This window comes from Phocoena phocoena, chromosome 2, assembly GCF_963924675.1.
Source record: "Phocoena phocoena chromosome 2, mPhoPho1.1, whole genome shotgun sequence".
Taxonomy (NCBI): domain Eukaryota; kingdom Metazoa; phylum Chordata; class Mammalia; order Artiodactyla; family Phocoenidae; genus Phocoena; species Phocoena phocoena.
Genome location: NC_089220.1, coordinates 77,744,158 through 77,770,572, shown reverse-complemented (window position 1 = coordinate 77,770,572; position 26,415 = coordinate 77,744,158). Strand labels below are relative to the sequence as shown.

At 42.5% G+C, this 26,415-nt stretch overlaps 1 protein-coding gene across 2 annotated transcripts in view; it reads right to left on the bottom strand.

Annotated features, from left to right (window-relative positions):
- Positions 1–26,415, bottom strand: part of FMN1 (formin 1) — a 396,758-nt gene that overhangs the window by 132,613 nt on the left and 237,730 nt on the right. For both annotated transcript variants that reach the window (XM_065872037.1, XM_065872038.1), the window contains 6 exons: positions 23,727–23,788; positions 21,753–21,841; positions 14,554–14,683; positions 12,670–12,816; positions 11,529–11,588; positions 7,965–8,085 (listed from right to left, as the gene is read on the bottom strand). In XM_065872037.1, coding sequence (XP_065728109.1) covers positions 7,965–8,085; positions 11,529–11,588; positions 12,670–12,816; positions 14,554–14,683; positions 21,753–21,841; positions 23,727–23,788 — 609 coding nt within the window. The remainder of the gene's footprint in view (positions 1–7,964; positions 8,086–11,528; positions 11,589–12,669; positions 12,817–14,553; positions 14,684–21,752; positions 21,842–23,726; positions 23,789–26,415) is intronic.

Here is a 26,415-nt window from a genome sequence, read left to right as displayed (position 1 = left end):
ACAAACAGTAAAAGAAAGAATGGCACGGTGAAAAGGGTATAAGCTTCGTAATCAGATAAACCTGCTTCAGATCTCACTTCTGTCATCAGTAGCAAAGCTGCTTTAACTTCCTTACTGTTAAAGTGTAGGTAGGACTTACATCAAAGTAGTTTAAGAAACAGAAATGATGCAAGCAAACATGCTGGTATTTAGTAATGCCCGTTAAATGGTAACTGCTATCGTCAGTGATGGTGGCAATGGCCAGGCACCGTATCCTTGGACACGTTTACTGCACCTGTGTCCACGGTCCACCCTTGCAGGGAAAAGGACTTGATCACTGAGATGAATACTGCCAGCGCATCACGGCAATAAGAAGTGAGCTAAAAACTAAAACTACAGTGAGGTACCACCTCACACCGGTCAGAGTGGCTATCATTAAGAAGTCTACAAATAACAAATGCTACAGAGGGTGTGGATAAAAGGGAACCCCCAGTGTAAACTGGGGCAGCCACTATGGAAAACAATATGGAGGTTTCTCAAAAAACTAAAAATAGAGTTGCCATATGATCCAGCAATCCCATTCCTGGGCATATATCTGGACGAAACTATAATTCGAAAAGATACATGCGCCCCTATGTTCATAGCAGCGCTCTTTACGATAGCCAAGACGTGGAAGCAACCTAAATGTCCACCGACAGGTGAACGGATAAAGAAAATGTGGTGCGTGTATATATATACATATATACAATGGAATATTACTCAGCCATAAAAAAGAATGAAATAACGCCATCTGTAGCAACACGGATGGACCCAGAGATTAACGTAATAAGCGAAGTCAGTCAGTAAGAGAAAGACAAATACCATATGATATCACTCACATGTGGAATCTAAAATATGACACAAATGAACATATCTATGAAACAGAAACAGACACACAGACATAGAGAACAGACTTATGGTTGCCAAGGGGAAGGGGGAGGCGGGTGGGGAAGGGAAGGGTTGGGAGTTTGGGATTAGCAGAGGCAAACTATTATATATAGGATGGATAAAAAACAAGGCCCTACTGTATAGCACAGGGAACTATATTCAATATCTTGTGATAAACCACAATGGAAAAGAATATAAAAAAAAATATGTATAATTGAATCACTTTGCTGTACAGCAGAAATTAACACAACACTGTAAATCAACTATACTTCAATAAAGTTAAAAAAAATAGCTAACTTTTAGTTGGTTTTATTATTGCTTTTAAGTTCTGTACAGAAATGCCAGATAAGAGATGGGACACCAAGTTAAGTGTGAATTTGACATAAACAAGGAATCTTTTTTTTTAGTATAAGCATGTCCTGTGCATTTTTTAAAACACAGTTTAAAAAAGTCTTGTTTGTCTGAAATTCAGATTTAACTGGGCCTCCTGGATTTTATTTACTAGATCTGACAGTGCTGAGGGCACCCCCCATATAGCATGCACTGGGGGTGGAATGCTCCACTGACGGCCCCTTCCCCCCACTGCTTGGTACTTCCCAACTGTGTCTACTGCAAATTCAAAGGAATAGCCACTACAGGCCTTCTTTAAATGGTCTCTTTTGCTTCCTGAGGTAATATCAATAGGCCATCACTTTTCTTAAGTTCTGTTTGGGGCTCGACAGTACTGACTAAATCTGCAGAAGGGCATACTTTCATCCAAGTGGTGGACAGATCTGGACCGGGGAGGCACCAACATGGCTGTGAGGGAGACAGTACAAGAGAACGGTGGCGTGGTGTGAACCTGCGTTAAAGACCTGGGCAGTGGAGCCTGGACAGGACCCCTCCTCCTCCCCGCAGTGGAGCAAACCTGAATACTCATTAGTAGATCGGCAATACCAGTTATTAGCATTTCTCCTCACTTCTCACAGTCAACTCTTGATTAACTACAGTAATAGGAAGTGGGAAGGACACCACACATAATCCCAAATCAAACGTTTAACAAAAAAGTGGTCAAGGGCAAGAAGAAGTGCAAGTTCTGCCAACCAGCCCTCTGCCCTCCCTCCATCGCTGGAGATACCAACACTCCTGCAGGCAGCTTCCCTTCCCGATGCCATCGGCGCTCAGAGTCCCAAACCCGCCTCACCCTTCGTCACCTCACTAATAGTTCGCATCAATGTATTTGTCCAGACACTTAATTTGTTCATTAAGTACCTAAAGAAGAGGACTGTCTCCACCTTGCAGAAGAAACAGTAGGTAGTCTACTACTTATCATGCAGTTTCAAATAGGAAAGGTTTTCCAACATGTAAATAGCATAGCTGACTCATACTGGTTAATGTGAAAACTAACGTATTAATTTCTTAAAGACTGTCACTATTCCGTGACCTCGCTAATCTAGCAACCTACAGTTGAGAGTTGACTGTAACTTCCGTTTTTGAACCTAGTTTTAATTGTATGACTTCACTTGCATATCCAAATCGTTGAACTATTGCCACCACACCAGCCCCTGCCCAGGGCCATGAGAAACCACCACGTAAAAATATTCTCATTTCCTGCTTTTATATGTGCAGGTGTATGGCTCCCTCCCTAATTCCTCCTCTCTCAGCTGATTATATTGGTATTGACTGCGTACCTCTAAATAAGATAAATGTTAATTTTTCTACGGGCTTTTAGAAAGGAGTGGAGCTAAATGAATGAGTTCAGTCAGCCAGCTTCATCTGGAAGACATACTGATTACAGTTTAAAAAAATCTACCAAAAAAACCCTCCCCCCTTTCTCTTTCTTGAACTGTAACTTTCATGTATGTATCTTGCAACTTAGATTTGAAGGTAGAATATTCAGGTACAAAAGAGGTTCATTTGGATCCTTCTGGGCTAATCTGGTCACTCCACTAAAATAAGGACGTGGGGACCGACTATGGCTAAAGAGGTGATGGGTGTGCTTCAATGTCGAGTTAGAGATGTTACTACTATTCAAACTTACAATGAAGAGTTCAACGTTTATCGAATGCCGGGACTGTGCATTTCACATAGCATCTCATTTATAGAAGGCTTGTAAGAGTTAACATTGCAGGATAAACATTTGAAGGATAAACATTTATGGAGTGATAACAGATATCAAAAAAGTCAACAGAGACTCCTTGCCTTTCCAAAACTGTGTAAGTGTATTCCCAAATATTTCTAAATGGTACATAAGAAAGGACATGTTCGAATATATAGTCTTAAATATTTAGAGAAAAGAACATCAGAATTACCTTAAAATACACACACACACACACACTTGCATCTCTGCCAACATTCTCAAACAAGTTTGATTATCTTACACTGAGGGTTAACTACTGATTACATTTTCCCAATTCATATATGCAATAACGGGGCCAATAATGCATCATTTTCAAGGCAAGATTTAGTACACAGCTAGCTGATTAAATATCCTACCCTTAATGATACGGGATACTAAATAAGTCCTATTCATCACAGTTACTCCTGTTAAGGTCACCCAGGAATGACCATTTAACCAACAACTCCATTCTTGATATTAAAAATCAATAGCAATATCAACATCCCTTCTTCTTAAACAATATTTTACAGAATCCATATTCTACAACAACATACTACTAAGTATATCCAGTGCAAGAAAAAAGGACAATGTTTCACGTTTTGAGAAATCCTGGTTTAAACAGGGTTAAACTGTTTCATTGTTTTTTTACTACAGGACTTCCCAGAGCCTTTAATAAGCTCATATGCACTGTGTCCCTGTGATTTGTTTTTAGTATAGAGCATTTCCAGGTTTATCAGACTACAGACTCTTTTTTAGAGAGCACGAATTCACATTTCATGCAATACTGGTGAGTGTCACTAGCTGGGAAATCCTACACCTACAGCCTCGGCAATGGGGTGCACGCGCGTGCATAACTGGTATTAACTGGCACAATCAGAAAGAATGCATTGCGTGGTGTGTTTGTTTCTTATTGCTATTATGACAAATTACCACAGACTTAAATGGCTTAAAACAATACAGATATATTACCTCATAGCTCTGTATGTTAGAAGTCTGACATGGGTCTCATTGAGCTGAAATCAAGGTGTTGACAGGGCTGCATTCCCTTCTGGAGGCTCTAGGGAGAATCCGTTCCTTGCCTTTTCCAGTTTTAGAGGCTTCCGACATTCCTTGGTTCACTGCCCGCTTCCTCCATCCTCAAAGCCAGCAACACTGCATCTCTCTGATCATTCTACTGTACTATCTCCCGCTGACCACAGAGAAAGTCGTCAGCTTTTAAAGATTCATTTTCAAGATTTGTGTGATTAGATTAGGCCCACTTGGATGGTCCAGGATAATCTCCCCATCTCAATGTCGGCAAAGTCCCTCTTTGCCATGTAAGGTAACATATTCACAGATTCCAGGGATCAGGGTTCAGACATCTTTGGGAGCCATTACCCTGCCTACCACACATGAGTTGGTAAGAGTACCTTCAAAGTTCTGGCTAGCAAACGAGGTCAAAGAATGAGAAAGAGAGCAGCTGTCGCTGTTATTTGCTCCCAGATATTACTTATATCATCAAAGCATCAAGGAAATCAAACTTATTGTCTGCTTAAGAGACGCAGAACAGTAAACAAGATATGGAACACATTCCTAAGCACCAAGGGCTTGGTTTGTAGCGCTCTGGAAATTAGGTTCTCCACAAACACAGCCAGCTGCCCCTCAACAATACGGGCCTGATTCTACAAGGTGTCTGTTTTCCAGTAAAAGTCATATACACCTAATCAGCTTTATTGAAGCTTTCCTTACTAAGGGACCGTGCATTCATTGCCTCCTATGATGCTGGTGTTATAACTGCCCTATTTTACAGGTGAGACGATACTTTTTATGGTTATGTTACTCGACAAGATCTTGCTTGCTTTCACCAAACCAGTAGCAAGTACATATCTGACTCCAAAGCCTGAGTTCTTAATCCTGTGCAGTACTATTCGCTTTGATAATCCATCTCTCTTAGGTCTCCCCACTCCCCATACCCCACACACAAACTAAGTTCTTTCTTAAGTCCCTATCTGATCTGAGGGTCTACACGTATGGGCTCTAGGCACGTGTGTGTGCACGCCCTTGCGCTCATGTGCACCCATTCGCTAGCTCTTTCCGTCATTTGTGTCCTCATGAGGCTTTATGCCTTGAATGGGTATCTTTCTGTTGTGATCTCTGATCCGATACGGAGACTTCTGGGCCAGCAACACGGCAAGTTGTGAGTACATGCCTTAGAGTCGTATCTAGTTTCAAAATGAGGCTAGGTCATCACCTGTGAGGTAACTTGGCAGGTCACCTGAGCACCACGAACTTCAGCTTCCGCCTCTTTATTCTTGTAAGAGCCGTACAGCAATATCTGCTTCACAGGGTCATTGTAAGGATTTAAAGAGACGGTCTGTGTAAAGCACCTGATAATAATCACGCAATCAATTGTAGCAGATACAATTATCCTCAATTCCTTGCTATGTTTATCTACATAAAAGTGCCGTTGGAAATTCTGGTCTCTCGGAAAGATGCTCACCGACAACCTCTACCGCTGTCAGTGACATCTATACAGCCAACAACCATCGTTTAAGTCCCACCTGATTGTTAAGGTGTGGTCCTTGCTACCCCAAATGATTTTCTTTTAAAGGGCTATGCCTGCCTGGAGAACTAGGGCCTGAGCCTTCTTGAAGTTTGCTAATCACATCTGGTTTAGCTTTAGACATTTTCTGGGGTTTTGCCAGCAGCCACGACACTTTAATGGCTACAATAAACCTCAAAGCCTCATCAAATCTTTGCTGTATGTGTGAAAATTATGTCCACTTCAATTAAACATTCCATCTCAGCTCACACCCAGGCCTTGTGGAAACGGAGCTGAAGACTGAACGGGGAAGTGAGATGAAACGGGCCGCCACGACTCTGGCCATCTCGCCAGATGGGATTTGGAAGGACAAGAAATTCATTAGAGAACCCACGGTCTGTATTTTCTTTAAATATTTACTAGGTACCTTTCATGTATTAAAAACACGGGCATCTCTAAAGATTAGCAGGGCATTTTTTTGTTTAAATATTCAATGTGTGTGGGACAGCGCCGGTTTCCTCATTTGCCTTGGTGGTACACTTCACATCTTTGTGGTGACGTCCCACGCAAAGAAGAAAAATAACTGAGGTAGCGTTCAGTCTTCCTTCATAAGGCAGCTCCTCCAGCTTCAGAAGGTCTTGTATTTCCTTCAAATTGACTGGGGAAAGTGTCAGTTGAGTACTCAGAGATCCGGAATGACACCGTGGATCTCCCTAGAGAAAATAAGGTACATCCACCGCAGAGGTTTGGGGGCACCCCTGCCTCTACACGGTCCTTTGAATTCACTCTTCTTATCCCTTTGTTATTTATCATCAAACACACAGGGATATCAAAGGGAGTGGGCTGAGCCAGGATGCCTGACAAAAGGCAGTCGTGGAGGGATGGCAGGCGAAGAGGAAAGATCCAACGTAGATCAGGTTTCTGCTCGAAAGACCATACGAGAGGGTCTCACAAGGACCAAAAGATGAGAGAGGATGGGCATTCAGGGATGGCGGCCAGGGACTGGACAAGCACAGGTCTTCTCTGCTACTGCAAAAGCCACCCTGAGGACTGGCCTGGCCCTAACTCTGCCACTGGAGAGGGGTAGAGAAAAACTGCTACGTGATGCAACTCCGCTTTCTTAGAATAAAAATCAAGCTCCGCAACTCAGTCAAGGATAAAACTGCCCCTTTTTGAGGAGAGGGAAAAAAATGATCACGAGTTCACGTATCACATTCCTGAACGAAGCATTCATTTAAATTCACGCTCTCGACCACATCTACAGGAGGGGAAAAAAACCCCGCATGTTCCTTTAAAAATAATTTACAAGGTAAAAATATTCACTTGTAACCACTATCCTTATTTAAGCAAGTTCTATGCCCAAAGTAAAAATAAATGGCTCTCCCTGCCACCGGGAGCAGATCTTTCCCACTTTACTTCCATTTCCAAGCTGTCCTCTAAGACTTAGATTTCTGAGCACTCTTTCACAATAAACATTTTTAAAATGTTTATTTTATGTCTTAGTGTAAAAATATTCCTGGTGCAAGCTCTTCATTTCCTCAAGCTCTGCTTTTGGCGTGCTGGGCTCCATTTCCACATTAACCCGCTCCCTAAATCCTCCACAGAGCTCTTCAATTGGAGTTATACAAGCTCCAAGGCAAGTATTTATACTCTTGGACAAGGAGATGTCTCCACAGTGAAAACACAAGGCTCTAGAAATGCCAAAGGAAAATTCCTGCCCGAGAGACATATTTTCACCTTTTAAAAAAGCCAAAAAGGGCTTTCAGCGTTTTGCTTTGGATAATTAAAAATGTAAATTAAACTAAAACAGACTGTTTACTATGGGTCTGACCATCATTATTAGACTCATATACATAAACGAAATATATAGGCACGTGTGTGTGTGTGTGTGTGTGTGTGTGTGTGTGTGTGTGCGCGCGCGCCACAGGGACCGCAAGAGCAAGAGTGAGAGACAGAAAGATAAGGCAGCACCTAGTAAACTAGCTTAGAAAATGCAATGCATGAGATTTTCTAATCAGACCCGATCTGCCTCTCACTGGCTGTGCGAATACAGCTTCTCGAAGCCTCATTTTTCTCATCTATAAAATGGAGTTAGTGTAGTTCCTGCTTATTCGGGTCGTTAGAAGAATTGTATGAGAACACAGTAAGAATTCAAAAAAAGGGTTGTTATTATTTTTATTAAAATTATATCTATTCCGTGCTGGAAAATGTAGATATAACAAGATATATATATATAAACACTAATTAACACTAATGAAAGAGAAAGATGTGTAAATACACTGCCTCCAAATTGTGCACGGAGATGGAAAGTGTCCTGAGGCAGTGTACCATAACTGAACTCTCACCATTCCATTCCCCGAGCCATACAGAAATCATCCCCTTAAATCATTTTTAAAAATCCTATCTATTATCATAATAACAGAACAGCGTGCCTGTTACCTTCTAGTTGCCTCTTCAGTTTTCTCAAATCTTTTATAAGGTCTTCAAATTTGACTTGGGAGGCCAGAAAGAAATCTTGTGGTTCGGGCAGGGGGAAAACACTCTTTTCTGTTCCTGCTTCCTAGAATATATGGTAAACAAAAGTACATTTTACTTCCCAATTGTCACTTTCAGTTGAAATTCCAAAGCACCTTTTTTCGGAGGGTTGGATACGAATCATAGCAATGCTCCCCTGCTATTCCTAACTTTGGACTTGTCGCTTTGAAGTGCTTTCGTGTCTTTCACGCTATCATTTCGGTCTTATTGGCACTGAGGTTGGCTATGGCTGTAGCTATGGCATGGGCTGGGCTCTGCTTTGCCTCTTGAATCAAAGAGAAAATGGTCAGGTATGTCCTATTCTTAGACCCTCTACTCCCATGGAAAATGGCACAGGAAGAACACATGAAAGTACTTGAATTGAAAGTCCCTGTTGAGTTTCACATGGCAGGAATCAGATAACTCATCTTTGGGGTATGCCAAAGGGTGTGAATTGGAAGGTACTGGATAAGGCAGCACTGAGGTGGGAGAAACAATCACCATCGCTTATGCTCTTACCCACCTTCCTCTGCAGCTTAAAGCTCGTGGGCACACGTGCGCGCGTGTATGTGATCAAATTCTTCACATCTTTGTAAAGATTCTCTTAATGTTGTTTGGCTTACCTTAGCAGATGTTTACGAGGGCATGGTTGGGTTGGGTTTTGACAAGCTCCACAACTATACCTAATAGAGGATCTCAGCTGAGAAACACCCAGAGGGACACGAACTGTAGGCACATCGGGAGACCAGCAGAGCCTCAACTGTCTTTTCCAGTCCGGCTTGCTTTCTCCCCGAGTTGTTTAATACAAGCTTTGTGTCTTGCATGTCTCAGGCCATCTTCGCATATTCTCCTCTCCACACAGGCTACTTTGCCAGCTTTCCCTCACATTCCATCTTCTCTACTGCCATTAGGACTAATTCCAAACTCTAAAACTGCTTTACAAGGCACTTTCTGATCTGGACTCTGTCTCCATCTCCAGCCTGATTTCTCCCTTCCCCTATCGCTAACTCCCTCTCCTAAACTTTCATAAAATAAAAGAACAGGCCACAGTCTCTTGCTTCTAGGCTTTTGTCTACACAACTGTCCCTTTTCAAAAACTCTTCCCCAGCCCCTCTTCACATCTCCTTGTTCATACTCCTCTTTCTAGTCTCAAAACAGATATCACTTCCTTAAAGACCTCCCCTAAGCCTCAGCACCTTGGCTGTTTCCAAGAGTCCCTGCTAATTCCTGTTATCACAGCACTTTTCAACGTTAACTTAAAAATTGCCTGGTTAGCTTGTGTGTCTTCCCCACTAGACTATAAACATTTTGAAGGCAGGAACTGTGCCTTGTTCTTGGTCAAGTACACACCATCTGGCCTACCAATAAAATCTGTTTGGCACCACTAACAGAGAGCTTATAAAACGCTATTCTGGGAAGTGTGCACCTTGGGCAGGAGTCATCTAACTTATCGTCCTGTTTTCTTGTGGTTTTGAGAATTCCCTGGACCCTACCCCGCTTCCTTTAAGACCTTTGGCCTCATTTGGGATGCTAGGAGGAGATGGTTTTCCTCATTTGATCAGAACAACATTTCACGTGATCAGTGTACTGTTTTTCATCTTCCTCTACTTATTTTACTGCTTTTTAAAAAACCATGGAAGCAGTACCCTCCTTTGAGCGCCAAGATGGAACAACATCTAAGATACTTGTCACAAAACTCCATGGTAATCTACGGAAGAACTCATGCATATTTCTTTCTATTTTCCAAAACTTTTTATCAGATTCAGTCCTGGCTTCATTTTTTTTTTTTTTTTAAAGCTAGAAGAAGAGAAAATGCTACCGAGCAAATCGGCCCGGTAGTAGCTCTTGCGAAAGCTGCTCAATTGGAGTTCAAAAGACATGGCCCTAGAAGGGTTTCTTTGAACTTCACATAGACCTAGACTTGGACCAAAAACCAGGCACGAGTGGAAGGAAGCTTGGAGCAAGAGTCACCTTTCTTCCGCTAATTGCTCATCACCACTAACCACAAAAATCATCACTTATGCTCCTAAGAGGGAAGGGATCATTTACTAAATCACATAATGCTGTACTCTTGTTGAGTGCAATTCTTTTTAACACAGTGAAAACTGGGAGAGCACCACACAAATGCTGACTTCTTATTTTTCCTAAACTGGACCATCCCGTGTTTGCAATTAATCTTACTTTAAGATTTCCCTCTGTGAAGTCGATTCCACTGGCTGGGTTCAGCTCTCCTCAGTAGGAGTCAAACTCCATCGGCAAATTTCATCCTTCCTACACAGTGCGTCTGCTTATGCCAGCCTCGAATTTGAACTGTCACCTCAAGATCCTTCAGGATAACTCTTCTGCCACCCTGGTACCTGCCTTCAGAACTTTGGATGCACACATATTGCCCGAAGCTCAGCACACCTACCCTGCTCTACCAGAAGATAGCTCTCGCCTCGTTGCATCTTGTTTGTTACAGATGCTACTTATTACCTGCTTGTGGATATTTATAGTACATTCAACTCAGCAAGTATTTATCAAGCACCTACATTACAAACATGAAAAAAAGAGACAACAAAGAGTTCTGGACCTCAAGGAGCAATGCCGGGAAGCTAGGTAATTGCTCAATGATATCTATACGCAGGGGAATAATAAACCTGGTGGTAGATACATTGAAAACGGTTAGATAAACCCACCAGGAGGGTAGGAGAGATGACTAAAGACTTCATCAGTGCTTAGCCTGTCTTCTGCATGAAACTGTAGGCCTTTTGAAAACGAGGCCCTGGAAGCTTTACTTTTCTTCCCTTGGTACCTAGGAAAAACTGTGCTTGTGTGGATAGTTAAGCGGGACTCCTGACAACATTTTCCTGAGACTTTTTCCATTTACTGACTGCTAGGTTTCTCAACAACTTACAATAGTACCTCTTTCTTCTCAAAGCTAGGACTCCTTGTCCTCGATTTAATGAGAAGGAATAAAACACAGAAAATTGCGCTCAGGTGGATTCTCACAGAAATTTTTATTTCTAATGGCCCAGTGTAATCTAAGCAGGGAAGATGGATTTCAAATTCCACGTCTTTAACTTGTTCACAGATGAACATTGCTGATAAAGTATTGGGTATTACTGCATCTTAAGTTCCTAAAGTTTGGTCTGCATCCCAGAATCTAGTTTCAGATATAACCAATTACTGAATGGATATGGGTTTCACAGAGACCCTCACAATCTGGTCAGAAGGCACTGAGATGACTGGGGTCTCTTTGAAGCTGTGTTATACAGTGGATTAAGAGTCGGTAGATTTGTGCCACTGAATAATGCTTCTCTTTACAAGAGTCAACTAAACTCTTGGCTCCAGTTTTCCCATCTGTAAACCAAGGAAGCTGGAGAGCTCTCAAATTCTATGTTGGACTTGAAATTCATCCATCCATCCATCATCCAATTTCTGAATGCCAGCAATGTGCAGGAGCTGAAACCCCATTAGCGTAGTTTTCCACATAACGCTATTTCTTACCTGATCATAGTAACGCAGGTAATATTTCACAACATAGTCCACCAGATTAATCCCATTATCCTAGGTTTAAAAGAGAAGTTTAAATGAATATCAGTCACATGAGACTCTGCCATATTAGATAGTCAAAGAGCTGAAATCTCACTCTGTAACTCTAATACTTTTAATTTGTGATACCTGGTCCTAATTCTGTTTCAGACTGTCCTCTTTCCTCCTTGTCCCATTCATTTTTATGGCATCTATACAAAGAAATGACACTACACTCTTTCTTGAGGTGGGGGGGGAGACCCAAAGAGGTAATCCATAAGGCCTCTGAGGTAATGGCTAAGACAAGCACCAACCCACCAAAAGACTGTCTCGATACTTTCAGGCATAAAGCCAAGAAGGGAGGGGGGAGGGGAGTGCTAAAGGGAACCAGAGAGTAGAACAGAAGACCATCCCTCCCTTCCCACCTTTCAAAAAATGTGTGTTCTTACTGGCGTGAAAAACAATCAAGGAGGCTTAAAAGGAACACCCTGCCACTTTATGACCCTGGGACTCCAGGGGAGAGCAGGCCCTCCCACAAGGCAGCCTTTGTGTCTTGTTCACGTGGGTCTAATTCTAATTTGCCTGTGTGTTTCCCCTCCCTCCGCTCCCCCTGCCCCCCCAGGGGACGCCTAGATATGGGCTGGTTGTTTCTAAAGAGGTAGCTCTGCAGGGTGTGGAGCCAAGTGATAATCAGGCTCAGAGGGTCTGACAGTGGACCCCCAGCCCAATTGTTGTGGACCAGAGAATAATTCAAACCCTCAGCTCCCTTGGTGAGTCAGCATTGCTCTCCACTTAGGAGTGAGTGAATTCCAAGGAGCTAACCCCAAATTCAAGCAGACTCAAGCCTTGTGCTATGGCTAATACTGTACGCTATCTGCTTTATTCTCCACGGCAGTTCAACAGCTAACTGTGCGCTTTCGAGCAAATGGACGTTGGGGATTTTGTCATCACAAGAAGATGAAAAACCTGTCTTTATTCAAAAGAAAGCAAACAATGTACTGTTCGGGGGAGGACAGAGATGAACGGAACAACCACGAACACTTTTTTTGAAAATGGAAGGTATACAAGGAAAATAATGACAGATCGCAGACCTTCGTTATGAAAAATAAATAAATACCCGACTTTTGACGTCCTTGAGTTTGGGCAGAATTTCTAAGCTATATCCATCTGCTTGTCCCCGAGTCCTATTTCCTCCATTCATATAGTTTCCAAAAGCCAGAATGAGAGCCAAAATATCCTTCACACTCTTCATTTGCAGCAAGCCCTGGGAAGGCAAACACCCATTATTATGCGTCTGAACTCCAAATGCACCTATGTTCATTCAACAACAAATATTCCCTGAGCACTTGATAGGCTGTTTGCTGGCCTGTTACCAACTGGATTTATAGTTGGTGAAATGGAAAATACACTTCACTGAGCCATAAGTGTCTTAAAAAATATGTTAACAGCCATCATTTTTTTAATCCTTTCAATGAATTACAAACTGCGCATGTTCATACTGAATATTAAATATGAGGTTATTTTTTTGTTTTTGTTTTTTTTGCGGTACGCGGGCCTCTCACTGTTGTGGCCTCTCCCGTTGCGGAGCAACAGGCTCCGGACGCGCAGGCTCAGCGGCCATGGCTCACGGGCACAGCCGCTCCGCGGCATGTGGGATCCTCCCGGACCGGGGCACGAACCCGTGTCCCCTGCATCGGCAGGCGGACTCTCAACCACCGCGCCACCAGGGAAGCCCTAAATATTAGTTTTTATATTTCTATTTGAGCCGGTTTTATTTTTTAAATACTTATTTTAAAGGATTTAGAAATTGAAAAAAGACAGTTGTTACAGTTAGGCTTTGTATTTGACGGCTTCTAAATAGGAAGGGGTTTAAGATCATTTGAGGATCTGGTTTTGGACTATGTATCTATACAAACAGCACAGTTAAACGTAGGGTAGATACAACAGCAAGCCTATACTTCCTTATCCCTGGAAATAATCCTCAGAGGTGAACTACAGAATCCTCAGAGGTGAATACAATCATGTATTTCAAGGTCATAGGCTATGTTTATTAAGTGTTTGCTGATCTGTCTATTAACTTTTACTATTTGTCTATTAATTTCAAGCTGCTTGGGGTTCTCTTCAGCTCCCCATCTCATTTGTTTTTCCTCTCTCTCTCTCATTCTTTTGCTCCAAGTGCAAATTTTCAAATTGATACTTTTCCCCTTCTCTACAGTTTTAGTCGACTTTATTTTCCTTGATCTTAGGGTAAAGAAAGCAAACCAAGTGCAGCTCTAGGACGACCCCTGCTCCTGCCTCGTAGGGCGTTATTAGAGGGTGTATATTATATACCTTGGTAATAGTTATGCTTTCTTTAGTGAAATCTTTTATATTTTAGAAGGAAAAAACCCCATGCCTCCAGATAAGCAACTAAACATTACAGTATTTGTGGAGGATCACCATGTGGTGAAGGACGTGCGTCATTGGGAGAAAAAGCCACGTTCAAGAATTTAACTTTATAACAAACCCCAGTGTGGTAAAGCCAACAAAAACTTATCGGCCCATCACTCATTATCATAATCATTGATTTCATTTATCAAGTCTCTAGAATATTTTTATTTTACTATGTAAACACATTTCAGATGATCCAATGCATTGCTCTAAGGCAAATCTCTTTTTGCAATCTAGAGAGTCAGAATGGAAAACACACTATACTATTTAGGTTGGTTTTAAGTGGCCAGAATGTACATTGGGAGGTATTTGGAATACGTGAGAAGAAATCTGTAAAAGTGTTGGTTTTTTTCCTCCCTCTTTCTCCTCTGTCAATCTGCGTCTCCTTCTTTCTTACTCACCTGCATGCACGCTCACACGGGATAATCGTCACAGTTATACTCAGGAAAACACACAACCTTAAGTCCACAATATTTCTGCAGAGGGACTCGAGTTGATCTTTCCCAGTCCCCACTCCCTCCTTTACCCCCAAGGAGGGCAAAGCTGTCTTTGAATTACACAGCAAACATACCTTAGAAGCTCGTGTGATGATCTCTACCTTTCGGTGCACGGCAGTAATGCCCTCAGAAAAGACAGATCTGAAGATTATACACTGGGCACGTTCAGCAAAATTAGGGATCTGGGCTAACTCGTGTAAAAATCTGTAAGAATTAAGAATGAATCATCTGACGTCACATATAATCGCAGCAGAAAGAGATTTCATCATGAGAGCATTCCTTGTTTGACAATGTTAACTGAACAATTATAAAAGGCATCAAACAGGCAAACTCAGGGGACTCCAAGGGTTTGTGCTCTACTGTTAACAACAAAGACGCTTTTAAAATGGGTTTCCATATATCACCTCACACCTTTCAGAATGGCTGTCATTAAAAAGAACACAAATAACAAACGCTGGAGAGGATGTGGAGAAAAGGGAACCCTCGTACACTGTTGGTGGGAATGTAAATGGGTGCAGCCACTGTGGAAAACAGTATGGAGGTTTCTCAAAAAAAACCTAAATATAGAGCTACTATATGACCCAGCAACTCCACTCCAAAAAAAAAAAAAAACGAAACAAAATCCAAAAAAACCAAAAACACTAATTTGGAAAGATACATGCACCCCAACGGTCACAGCAGCATTATTTACAACTGCCAAGATATGGAAGCAACCTAAGCAACCATTGACAGATGAGTGGATAAAGAAGATGTGGTATATGTGTATATACATACACACACATACATATACACACACAATGGAATACTACTCAGCCATAAAAAAGAATGAAATTTTGCTATTTGCAGCAACATGGATAGACTTGGAGGGCATTAGGCTAAGTGAAATAAGTCAGACAAAGACAAATACTGTATGATACCACTTATATGCGGAATCTAAAAAATACACCAAAATGGTGAATATAACAAAAAAGAAGCAGACTCACAGATACAGAGAATTAGTGGTTACCAGTCGTGGTAGGAGGGGCCATATAAGGGGTAGGGGAGTGGAAGGTACAAACTATTGGGTATAAGATAGGCTCAAAGATATATTTTACAGTGCAGGGGATATAGCCAATGTTTTGTAATACCTGTAAATGGAAAATAACCTTTAAAAATTGTATAAAAATTTTTTTAAATGGGTTTCTATAACGGTGAGCAAACATATAGTGTATAAATTAAGAACAGAAAGTTAACACAAGTATACTGAACCATGTGAAGCTATCTGTCTCTTGCTACCCAAGTAAGACTAAACCGAAATAGAAAGCATTAATCTTAAGTGTTTGGGGAAAAAAAAAAACCCACAATAGATTCCCTTTATAATGCAGCATTCTCTAATGGTGTATTAACACGGGCTAAGTAAGGGGAAGACTTGAGGCAAATGTCTATAGACAAGTGAAAAACTAATCTCTTTCTGAAGTTAGATTACTACTTTTTGTTGCTGTCGTTCAAACAATTATAATAATCTATAATGATTCTATCCTGCAGGTATGTGTTTACTTTTCCACAACAACTTACCGACACAGACAGGACTTCATGGCTCCATGCTTGGAACAAAGGAGGCACTCATTAAGTGGGCACAATCTAAAGTTTCTTAAAAACTATGGCAAGACAGAGCTTAAAAGCTAAAGTTGAGTACCGACCTACACACAGAAGTTCACTGTCTGAGCAGCTGGGCGCTGATGCCCTTTGCAAAATTAAGTTGGAAGAGCTACATATCCTCTAGGCCAACCACCCGAGGTAGGGGTATACACTAAAATGGATGGAAAGAGCTGGACATGAATTCAGAAAAGGAGAGAATCCACTAAAAGCTTTTAAATCCATTTGGGGGTTGAAATGATGATTAAGTGATAGTTCTGAAAGTCTTGGTCAAACCATAACATCGTTACCTTGACATTTTGTAACCTCTTACCAAGAATGCTTTTACCTAGGAGCAAAGCTGGAGCCCCCTTCTTTCCATAACCAAAGAAATTTCCTTAGCTAATAATACTCTGTGCCTCTTTTAGGGACACTTGGGTTTTAATAAGATTCTAATAATCAGCTGTTTTTCTTATTTATCCTACAACTAGGTCATAATCCTTTTTTTTTTTTTTCTAAATAACACTGAGAGGAAGCAAAGAATGTCCATAAAAGAAAACATATCTTTGCTTTAAGGTTCTGTAACTCTGATTATTATGAAAACCATGTGATGGGATATAAAAGTGGAAACCCAAAGGAATTCTGAGTTAGGACAAGATGAAAAAATTACACTCTATGTGTGAATCGTTTCTTTGTAAAATTAGTATTAAACCACTGATTCATTTATGACTGAAATCAGGGGTATCACCAGTTCTCACAAACATGAACAGTAAAAAGCTTGTGGGACTGGAGGCATTTGGTCCTGTAGCGAGTCTTGGGAAGTTTTACTTATTCAGACGCTGCTGAGAGCTACCTCAAGTGTAGCACCCTGCACTTCTCCCTTTCCAAATGCAACCATGAAACACTATTCCCTAAGTAGGACCCGGATCCCTGAGTGGGTACACTTCCTCGTTTCAATGAGCACAGCGAGTGAAGCATTGATGGAGAGAATATACAGCTCAACACCCCAGCTCACCAGCAAGGTCTTAGATGAGAAGGAGGAAATGCTGTATAAGCAATTACTTATAACTCGTCTCCAAAGAGGACGTTTAGGACCAACATGAGGAGACGAGCCCATAGGCTCAAGCAATTGGTGTTACCCGGAAAAAAGAGTAAAACAGAACTACAAGGTTCCCTGGGATCAAAGCTTTACTGGAACTAGGGCTCGCACTAGGAAGGCTCTCAGAGAATCTTAAAGACCCAGTGTTCTGTGTATGGAGAAGGGGCCGAAGCACATATCCAGAGTTGGAGGGGGGAGGGAAATTCAGATATTTCACAATACTTTTGGATAGAACTGTAGGGAATGTGTCACCAAGAATACCAGAGCATCAGTCACCAAGAATTTTAGTGTCTTTAGATGTGTATGAAGCACTCACAGTGCGTCAGGCACCATGCCGAGACCTGAGAACAGAATTTAACTTAAACACAACTCCTTCTTGATCACCTGTGAAATAAATCCACAGTTACCACGAGTGTGATGAGTGCTCTCGGTGATGGGGCCTAAAATAGGAGCTATGGAAGCCATACGCAGGGCATCAAAGTCAGAGCGCTGGAGGGACCATGTCAGCCAAGGTCTCTGGGAGCCCTCTGGTCCTTGTGCAGGACACATGTAAGAGACTGCCAGCGAGAGCCTGGACAGGCTGAATGATATTCGTGGGGAAAGGTGAGAAAAAGCTAAAATGGGGCTTTGTGTTCTAAAATAAAGAGCTCAAGTTTTTTTTCTGAATGAATGAAGGGTTTTAAACAGAGGAGTGAAACTTTCAGCTTTTTGTTTTAGAAAATCGCCCTTGCAATGGCTCGGCTGATTGATTGGAAGTGATAGCAGATCTGAGGCTGGGAGCAGCTGGAATATTCTAAGGGGGAACGAGAGAGGGCCTGCAGTGTGGATGCTGAGGGGCGAATGGTGAGAAAGAGACTGAGGCTGCCAGACCCAATGTAGCTGACCCATCCCACGGGATGCTGAGAAGAGTCCAGGATGACTTGTGGGTTTTGGGGCCTGGTCACCTGGTAGCAGGTGAAGATACAAAATACTAGAGAAGCAAATTTGGGAGAAACAAAGTCTCGAGGAAAGCACCCTTTCCCATTTATCTGAGAAATACTTCACAATACAGGTAGTATTGTGTACAATATACAGTATACAGAAGTACAGGTTACCTCAAAGGCTATGAAGTGTCTAATATCTTATCTCCCACATGTGGGTTTTACACTCTACCCACAAGGGCAGGGGTAAGCGCTCTTTTACACATCCCCAAGGAGAGGGTCTTGGGCATTAATAGGCCATGGTACTTATGAATATTTAGGGACTGATTTCCTTTTGGACTAGTCTAACTTTATACCCTAGGGCCAGAGATAGAAAGGAGCCACAGACCAGGGACCTTCCTCTTCTTTCCTTAAGGCAGGCTGATCTTCCTAGGATGGACTTAAGTACAGCCGGTACACAGCAGAAACATTCTGCACCTCACAGTATGTGGGTCACACACCCACAGCAACTCGGCTGTCAGGTGGATTGATGCAACGGGCCCACTGTTTTCAAGGGACTAACGTGGTTTATCATCCCTCAGAGCCCTGAATGATATCATTTCAGGTGTCTGTGCATGCTGTAACTTATGTTCCTCCATAGAGGAGGACGCTAACAGAGCCTTGTTTCAACGTCAATACGTCTTCTTTGCGGCGATCCCCAGGCAGCTGTGGGCCTCAGTGGAGCATCCCCATAGGCTGTATATGGTATCCTCACTTTAGGCCACAAAAAGCACACATCAGGCCTAATCAGACCCAGTAGAGCCTCCCCTCGCCTCACCGCCACCCCAAGGAGAGTGTGAACAGAGTTGAGGACCATTGCTGAAGGGAGCGGTTCTCAGAAAGCCTGGTCCCAAGCAGATGACACCTCTGTGGGAAATGACTTTCTAAATCTGGCCCTGCGGTGCAAGAAAGCTGATGAGGTGAGTGAGGAGGGCAGCCTCCCCAGGCTCTGATTTAAAGCCTGGGCACCACAGGAATCTTAGGAAACTGCAATGCTGAAACTATAAATGATCATATTTTCCAGTATGCAAAACATGCTTATAGTCAACTCACTTGGAACTAATGGCAAATCAGTTGCCAGAAAATCAGACTCTGGCATGAATCAAATGAATGCTACACTGTGCAGGAGGTCAGGAGTAAAGGTGAAAATCACTCAGCCCTGGAGGCCCTACCTCTCTGGGCCTCACCCTCTAGCAGCTGAGCCCAAGCATATCACCAGGACAACATGACCATCTTCTTTGCTGCCACTAAGAGCTTAGCATGTTCAGGAAGCCCTTACAAGGACCATTTGCAAACTTTAAAAACACTCTTCCATCCACATCATCAGGAGAGAAAGCAAGAGAACTTTAATGAGTCATCGGTTAATTACCTGCTGCCATTATTCTGTGTCCTGGCAATTAATCTCGAAAAATAATGCTAGAAAGGCATTAACACAGGAAGGAAAAGGGGAACCCTTCTGGGAGCAAGGACCAACGGCTCATTTTACCAAGTGGGCTGTTCCATAGTTTAGAGCAGGGGTTGGTGAATTACAGTCCCCAGGCCAAATTCTTTGTTTTTGTATGGCCCATCAGCTAAGAATGGTTTTCACATTTTCAAATGGTTGAAAAAAATCAAGCATTTAAACATTAATATTAATCGAATATTAACCAGAATAATATTTTGTGACATGTACAGTGGTATGAAATTCAAATTTCAGCGTCCATAAATAAACTGGTCTTGGCGCACAGCCACGCCCATTTGTTTATGTATTGTCTGTGCCTGCTTCTGCACAACTGTTGACTTGAGTAGTTCCAGCAGATTGTAATGGCTCACAAAGCCTAAAGTACTTACTACCGGGTCCTTTATAGGAAAAGTTTACCAACTCTGGGCTCGGAGTATCATTGCTTAACATGGCATAGCTGGCACTACCCAAATGCTTGTCCGTGTTATGGACTGAATGTTTGTAACCCCCCGCAAAATCCCTAAGTTGAAATCCTAACCCCCAAAGTGATGGTAATAAGAAGTAGGGCCTTTAGGAAGTAATTAGGTCATGAGGGTCGAGCCCTTGAGTGGGGTTAGTGCCCTTCAGAGAAGAGACACAGGCGCTTACTTCCCCTCTCTGCTCTCTGCCACGTGAAGATACAAAGGGAAGTCTGCAGCCTGGAAGAGGGTGCTCACCAGAACCCAACCATGCTGGCACCTGGATCTCAGACTTCCAGCCTCAGGAACTGTGAGAAATAAAATTCTGCCATTGATAAGTCACCCAGTTTAGGATACTCTGTTATAGCAGCCCAAACTGACTAAGACAGTCCTCAAATACTCCTCATGGCCTTGTGTCTAAATATCCCATTATTAGTCACTTGATTTTCGGTCGTCAGCACCTTAGTGGGAATGAATTTATTATATTAGGAAACAAGACTTGGGAGTGGACCACAGGATGGGTCGGGGTGGGAGTTGGTAAGGACGGGGGGCTCAAGTCGATGGAACAGAAGAAGGGCAGGGCGCCCATCTGCATTGATTCACAATATTCATGAACTAACTTTGGGTGTGTGTTGCGGGGAGAACCCTGGCATATGCTCCATGTGACAGCCAGTCATCTAAGGGTCCCCAAATTATCATAAAGGTTTGTCAATAACTGAGTAAACCTAGAAATTCCTCACCCAGTCACTGAAAGATGTTTCTTCTGGACCTGAATACCCTGGCTTCCAAGGGGAGTGGGGCATTTTAGAGGAACCAAGGGCAAGGTGGGAAGGTTTCGGTATAAGTGACTGACCCTCGAATGTCTCTGGGGCTGACTTGTTACCCTAAACCCAGTCAGTTTCCTCTTTGCTTCCTATTCCTTGCCTCATCTCCAGGCTGAGAAGCACAGCCTGCATTGGGCAGGAAGCACTCAAGGTAGCCACGAGCTAAGTAGCCCTCTGTCCACTCGGGACCCATCCCACATTCTCACAGAGTTCTTAGGGCTGCAGAGCCCCAGAAGGTTATCCATGGTTTGTAGGCCCCAAGAGCCCAGCCAAGGACGAGAGTCACTCAGTTATGCACTAGAGTTCTGGGCTTTCAAAGTGTGTGGAACACCCCAAACTAGAGAGCAGACACCTCCAGATAGTGACTGGAGAGAAGCACAGACACATGCAAAGGGAGGATGAAAAAGCCACATCTAAATTGGGCAGAGCAGGTAGAGAATCTGGGGAGAAAGCTGGCACATTCAGGCTACATTTACTGGATACAATATTTAGGAAAATCAATTTGAATTCTGTGACTCTGACATCACCCCTTTTAACTGCATCAGCAGAACCTTAAACAGAGCAGTAACCTCTCCCTTCCTCAGTTACCCTTTGGGCCAGAATGTTTAGTCTAGGAGGAATTAACAAGTTGCTAGGACAAGAAAAGGGGAGTCATGAGGGGTGGGGTGAGGGGTTGAGACATGATATCCAGCAGCACAAATCTCCCGGCTGCCTTTCCCGGCAGTCAGGTCATTCTGCTGTGTGCAATAGGTCACAGGAATGACGCTGCTATGATTTAGCTTGGCACAGTTGAGATTTGGTTATTCGGAGCTGGGAGGCAGGAAGATGGGGACGGCCCTTCTCCTTTTTTTAACAGAAAAGTGTTTAAGCATCCTTACTGCTCAGGTTTATCCAGTAGCTTCAATTCTTCCTCTTTGGATGTCTCATAATACTTTCTTATTTTAACGAGTTCATCCTCTTGGGCTCTCTGTGTTGAAATAGAAACAAAACACACACAAAAAGTGAGCAATGAGAATCTGTCTAAAGCAGTGTGTCTCAGAGTGTGGTCTCCGGACAGGCAGCATCAGCACCACCTGTCGCTAGTTAGAAATGCCCATTGTTGGCCCTACCCCGGATATAAGACACTCCAGAGGTAGGGCTCAGCAAGCCCTGCAGGTGGTTCTGAGACATGCTAATGTTTGGGAATTACTGGCTAAACTAAATGGTCATAACAAGTGACCTCAGCTGGATACAGAAGCCAGGACATTTGATTGCTAACCTTTGAATCTTTCTTCATCCTCAGAACCGAACAGCCCTCCTAACTTATGTAGGCTCCTGATTTTTAAATTTCTGGTCAGCAGGGTCTCTCGTTCTGAATTTTCTAAGCATTCGTTGTCTGCACCACTGATTCTGGCATTTAGTCCCATACTTTCTCAATTTGCGCAACTATGCCAGTTGTGTGTAGCTTACCTCTACTGTCAGCTAACAAGTACCAATCGTGCACAGTCCTGAGCCCGAGGGAACAACTAAAAGCATCCTAGAAGGCACTTTGCCTTTTACAAAGTCCTCCGACATCAAGTACTGCATCCTTGTTTTAAAGATGACTCCACCGAGGCTTATACTAAGTACCTGGCAAAGAGCCTGACTTAGAACACCTTTCTTCCACAATACCATGATGCCCTCCAGGTATTCAACAAATGTGCCATCAGCTCCCGATGGCCTAGGATTTGTGCATCTTCTTTATTACCAAAAGCCTTCCTGATAGAAACATGGGAAGTTCCCACCCAGTCGTACCAAACAGTTCCTGATACACACAAAGGATGTAGAAATGTGAAGGGAACTGGCAATCCCGCTAGGCTGGATTATCACACTATGGAAATTTTCTCTGAGACGCTTAAGGTCCCAGGGGACCTAAGTATTGAAATGAAATCGTTTTTTGAGCTCGGTAATCACAGCATGCTATAGAGCTCTGGGTAGCTTCCTGAGAAACAGCATTACTTCAGTAAAGAGAATCTGTTTCAGTCTATGTTTTCAAATCCTAACAGAGTCAGCGAACCAGAACAGTTAACAATTATGGGAATTGTGACTCTCCTGTGTCATCTTCTCAAGAAAGCCTGACAATTATGCTGGTTATCTCCACATATAATCCACATTTGAAGACTATATATGTGTACAGCGCTGTTTATTTCCAAAATACACGGCTACTGCTGCATATACTGAATTCTCTTTTAATACTCACAAAACTCATGTCGAGCCCATTATAATCCCCATTGTACTGATAAACAGGTTTAAGGAATTTAACTGGTCTGAGGCCACTCAGCAGTAAATGGTAGAGCTCGACCTCAAACCTGAGAGTATCTCACTCTAAAATCCAACACACACACCCACCACCCTATACTATTTCCCACGATCAATGCCGTCAGTTCACTTGGGCTAAAAGTAATCATCCAAGCTGGTAACAGCATCCCCATTCCTCAGAGGATGACACTGGTGTACACCAGTGGTAAGCTGGTAACTTAGCTTCACGCACTCTGATTGCAAGCCACGGGGCTGGGCTGCATTCCACGGCACACAGGTGGCCTCCACATTGAACTGCCTTCCCTTGCGAAAGAAATCTACTAACCCAGATACCACCGTGGGCGGTCAGGAATCTAGTGCTTTCTTCATGCTCAGTCTCATTTGAGCTTGCATTTCTGTGCCTTAACCTCTTCCATGCAATGCCACAATTCCCACTGCCAAGGAACATGAATGGCTCAGTGACTTTTCAGGTGGAAGGAGTCACATATAACCATTTTCTAGACATTACCTTTTTTTTAAGTTAGTTAAGATACAAAAATCTGGAAACTCTGGCTCTGTAGGTGTTTGATACTCACGTTTTCATATAGGGCCGCCAGGGTTTCCAGATCAACCACGGAATCATCCACGTTAAAAATGGCTGCCGAGCCCCCAAAGAGAAAAAGGATAAGAGGTTAGATTGGACACCCCTGCACTCACATTTACTCCACGTCTAGCTTCCAAGCAATATAACATCGCCCCCTCTCACACAGGTTGTCTTTCAGCTCGTTCCCGCTCCCTTTCCTTTTGCACCAGGGGCCCCTGTGAAAGAAACCGAAATGGTTCCGATCACTGGCCTGAGCCTTGGCCCTGCCTGGTTTAATTCCTCAAGCTCTGCATCCTTTCTGCAGTTTAATTTAGGCTCCACAGGAGAAGTGTTTGTGCTTTAAAACTAAATCAGTTTGTAGGTTTGAGACACAAGGTTAAATCTTTCTTCCCGGCTGGTAATTGAAGAGATTTAGTACCTGATGCACCAGAACTGACTCTTGCCCGTTACCAGGAAGAGAGAGAGAGAGAGAGAGAGAGAGAGAGAAAAAGACAATGTTGGCAAATTAAATGAATTCAGGCATGTGATTTCAGGCACCTTTCCATGGCCGCTGCAAACATCTTGTTTGGATTAAAGAGACAAGAAAAAGCAATAATTGCATCAATGGCAAATTAAGATTATGGAAACCTCCCATGAGCCAGTCTTAAGGCAAGTTCTCATTCCCATGGTTTTATTTGGATCCTACTTGTTGTTCTGTATGTTAAATAAGTTATTTAGCTGTTAACTAATATGCCTGTGATTTCATCTAGAGAGATTCCTTCCCATATATACCAGCATACAAACATTGAGATTTTAAAGCCTTAATGGATTTGGCAATCAAAGTGCTTGAAATAGGCAGCTCCACATCTTTAAATAATTATTCAAAACTAATAAGGTTTGTTCCCTCAACCCCACCTCCCTTCTCTGACTTTACATTGTGAAATTAACCAGCACGCTAGTAAATTTTCTCCATGGCAGGCTAATTAATTTTATTAAACCAACCAGTAATATTTAGAATGCCTTAAAATTCTGCTCATCAACCACCATTCTGTTCGTTGGCACTACACCACGGTTTTTGGAGAAGGTAGGGATCAAGGTAAAGGGCAGGTTGCTTTCAAATTGTTTTGCTTCTTCTGTGGTTTAGAATCACATGAACGCCTTTATACAATTTTAATAAACTTAATCAACGGAGCTAAGATCATGTAACTTCACAGAACACCGAGAAATGTACTTAAAATTCCTTCATAGGCCACCTTCTCTAACTTAGAGGAATTAATCATCAAGCTATTCCTCAGCTACGTGGGGTAGTGAGAAAAGAGGAGGTTAATATGCTAGTGACAAAGTCAGTCGTCTCAGATTCCACCAAGACAAAGGAAAATTACCCGTCTGAAAAGTCCAGTCTGAAACCAGGCATTTTTCAATGGACCAGGCATTTTTCAATGTCTGATGCTTTAAAAAACAAAAAACTGGCCAGGAACAATGTCTAGTTTATGTAAATTCTAATAGTCTCCTATAAAAATCAGCCAACAGGAATACGATAAGAAAAGGTAAAATTCTAAAAATAATTTATCAGAAACGTTCACTCCTAAACAAGGTACCGCACATAAACTGCAAGCTTACATATGATCAAATAATCTTACCTAATGGGAAAGGGAATGATCTGTTGGCTTCCTTTCCTAGTGAGTAAATATTTGAGTTTCAGAAGTTAATCACTCTGGGTCCCAGATACACAGTTTGATGGGTTATACCCTCAGCCAATTCCCCTGCAGTATGCCAGGAAGCAGAGGAAAACATGTAGGGAGGATGGGACTGGAGAATAAGCACGGGCTCTGGTGAAACTCATTCGTTCATTCACCCATCCCTTGAATAAATGCTTGTTGAACGTGCACCAAGTTCTAGAAACGGTTCTAAAATGCTGTGATTACACAAATCAAATGTGTGTCTGAGCTGTTCAAAGCACTTGATCTCACGAGATTTATACTCCGCCTTAGGGGACAGAAAATAAACAAATAAACAGTTACAGATAATGATATGAAGAAAGCAGAGAAATGAGCAACATGACAGAGGTTAGTGGATGAAGGCTTCTTTGAAGAGGTGACATTTAAGCTAAGAGCTGAGCAGGTCAGTTCTGTGAGTGTCTGGGAGAAAAGCCTTCCAGGGAGAGGTAACTGCAGAAGAATATTTCTAATCCTGATGAAGGAACAAGCTCAAGGTTCAGAAAAAGACCAAGATGACAGCTGCGGAGGGAGCAAAACTTACTACGTGATCCTGGCAGGTTCAGCTCTATGAACCTCAGCATATCCATAGAATGGGTCTAATTTCACTTAACTGAAAACATTAAATGAGGTTAAGATGTATGCTTGGCCCAGCATATAAAGCATGGTGTGAAATCAGAATGGTACCTACAAACTGACTATGGTGATGTTAAATACACACACTGTGGATGTGTCTTAATGCTTGTTAATGCCTTATCTCCTTTAACATCTGGAAAGCATCAGAGAAAGAAGACTGCCATTACTGAGTAGTTTGTGTTATAAATGAAACTTTCTAGAATTCTGGAGTGTTTCAGATAGGAGCAGTTGCAACTTAAACCCTTTTGGTCCTTCAAAACCCTGCTCGACACCCAACTTCAGGAATCATTAATAGAAAACTTACATGCACAAAAACTCTAATTACAAAAAATAATGTCTCGAATGTCTTAA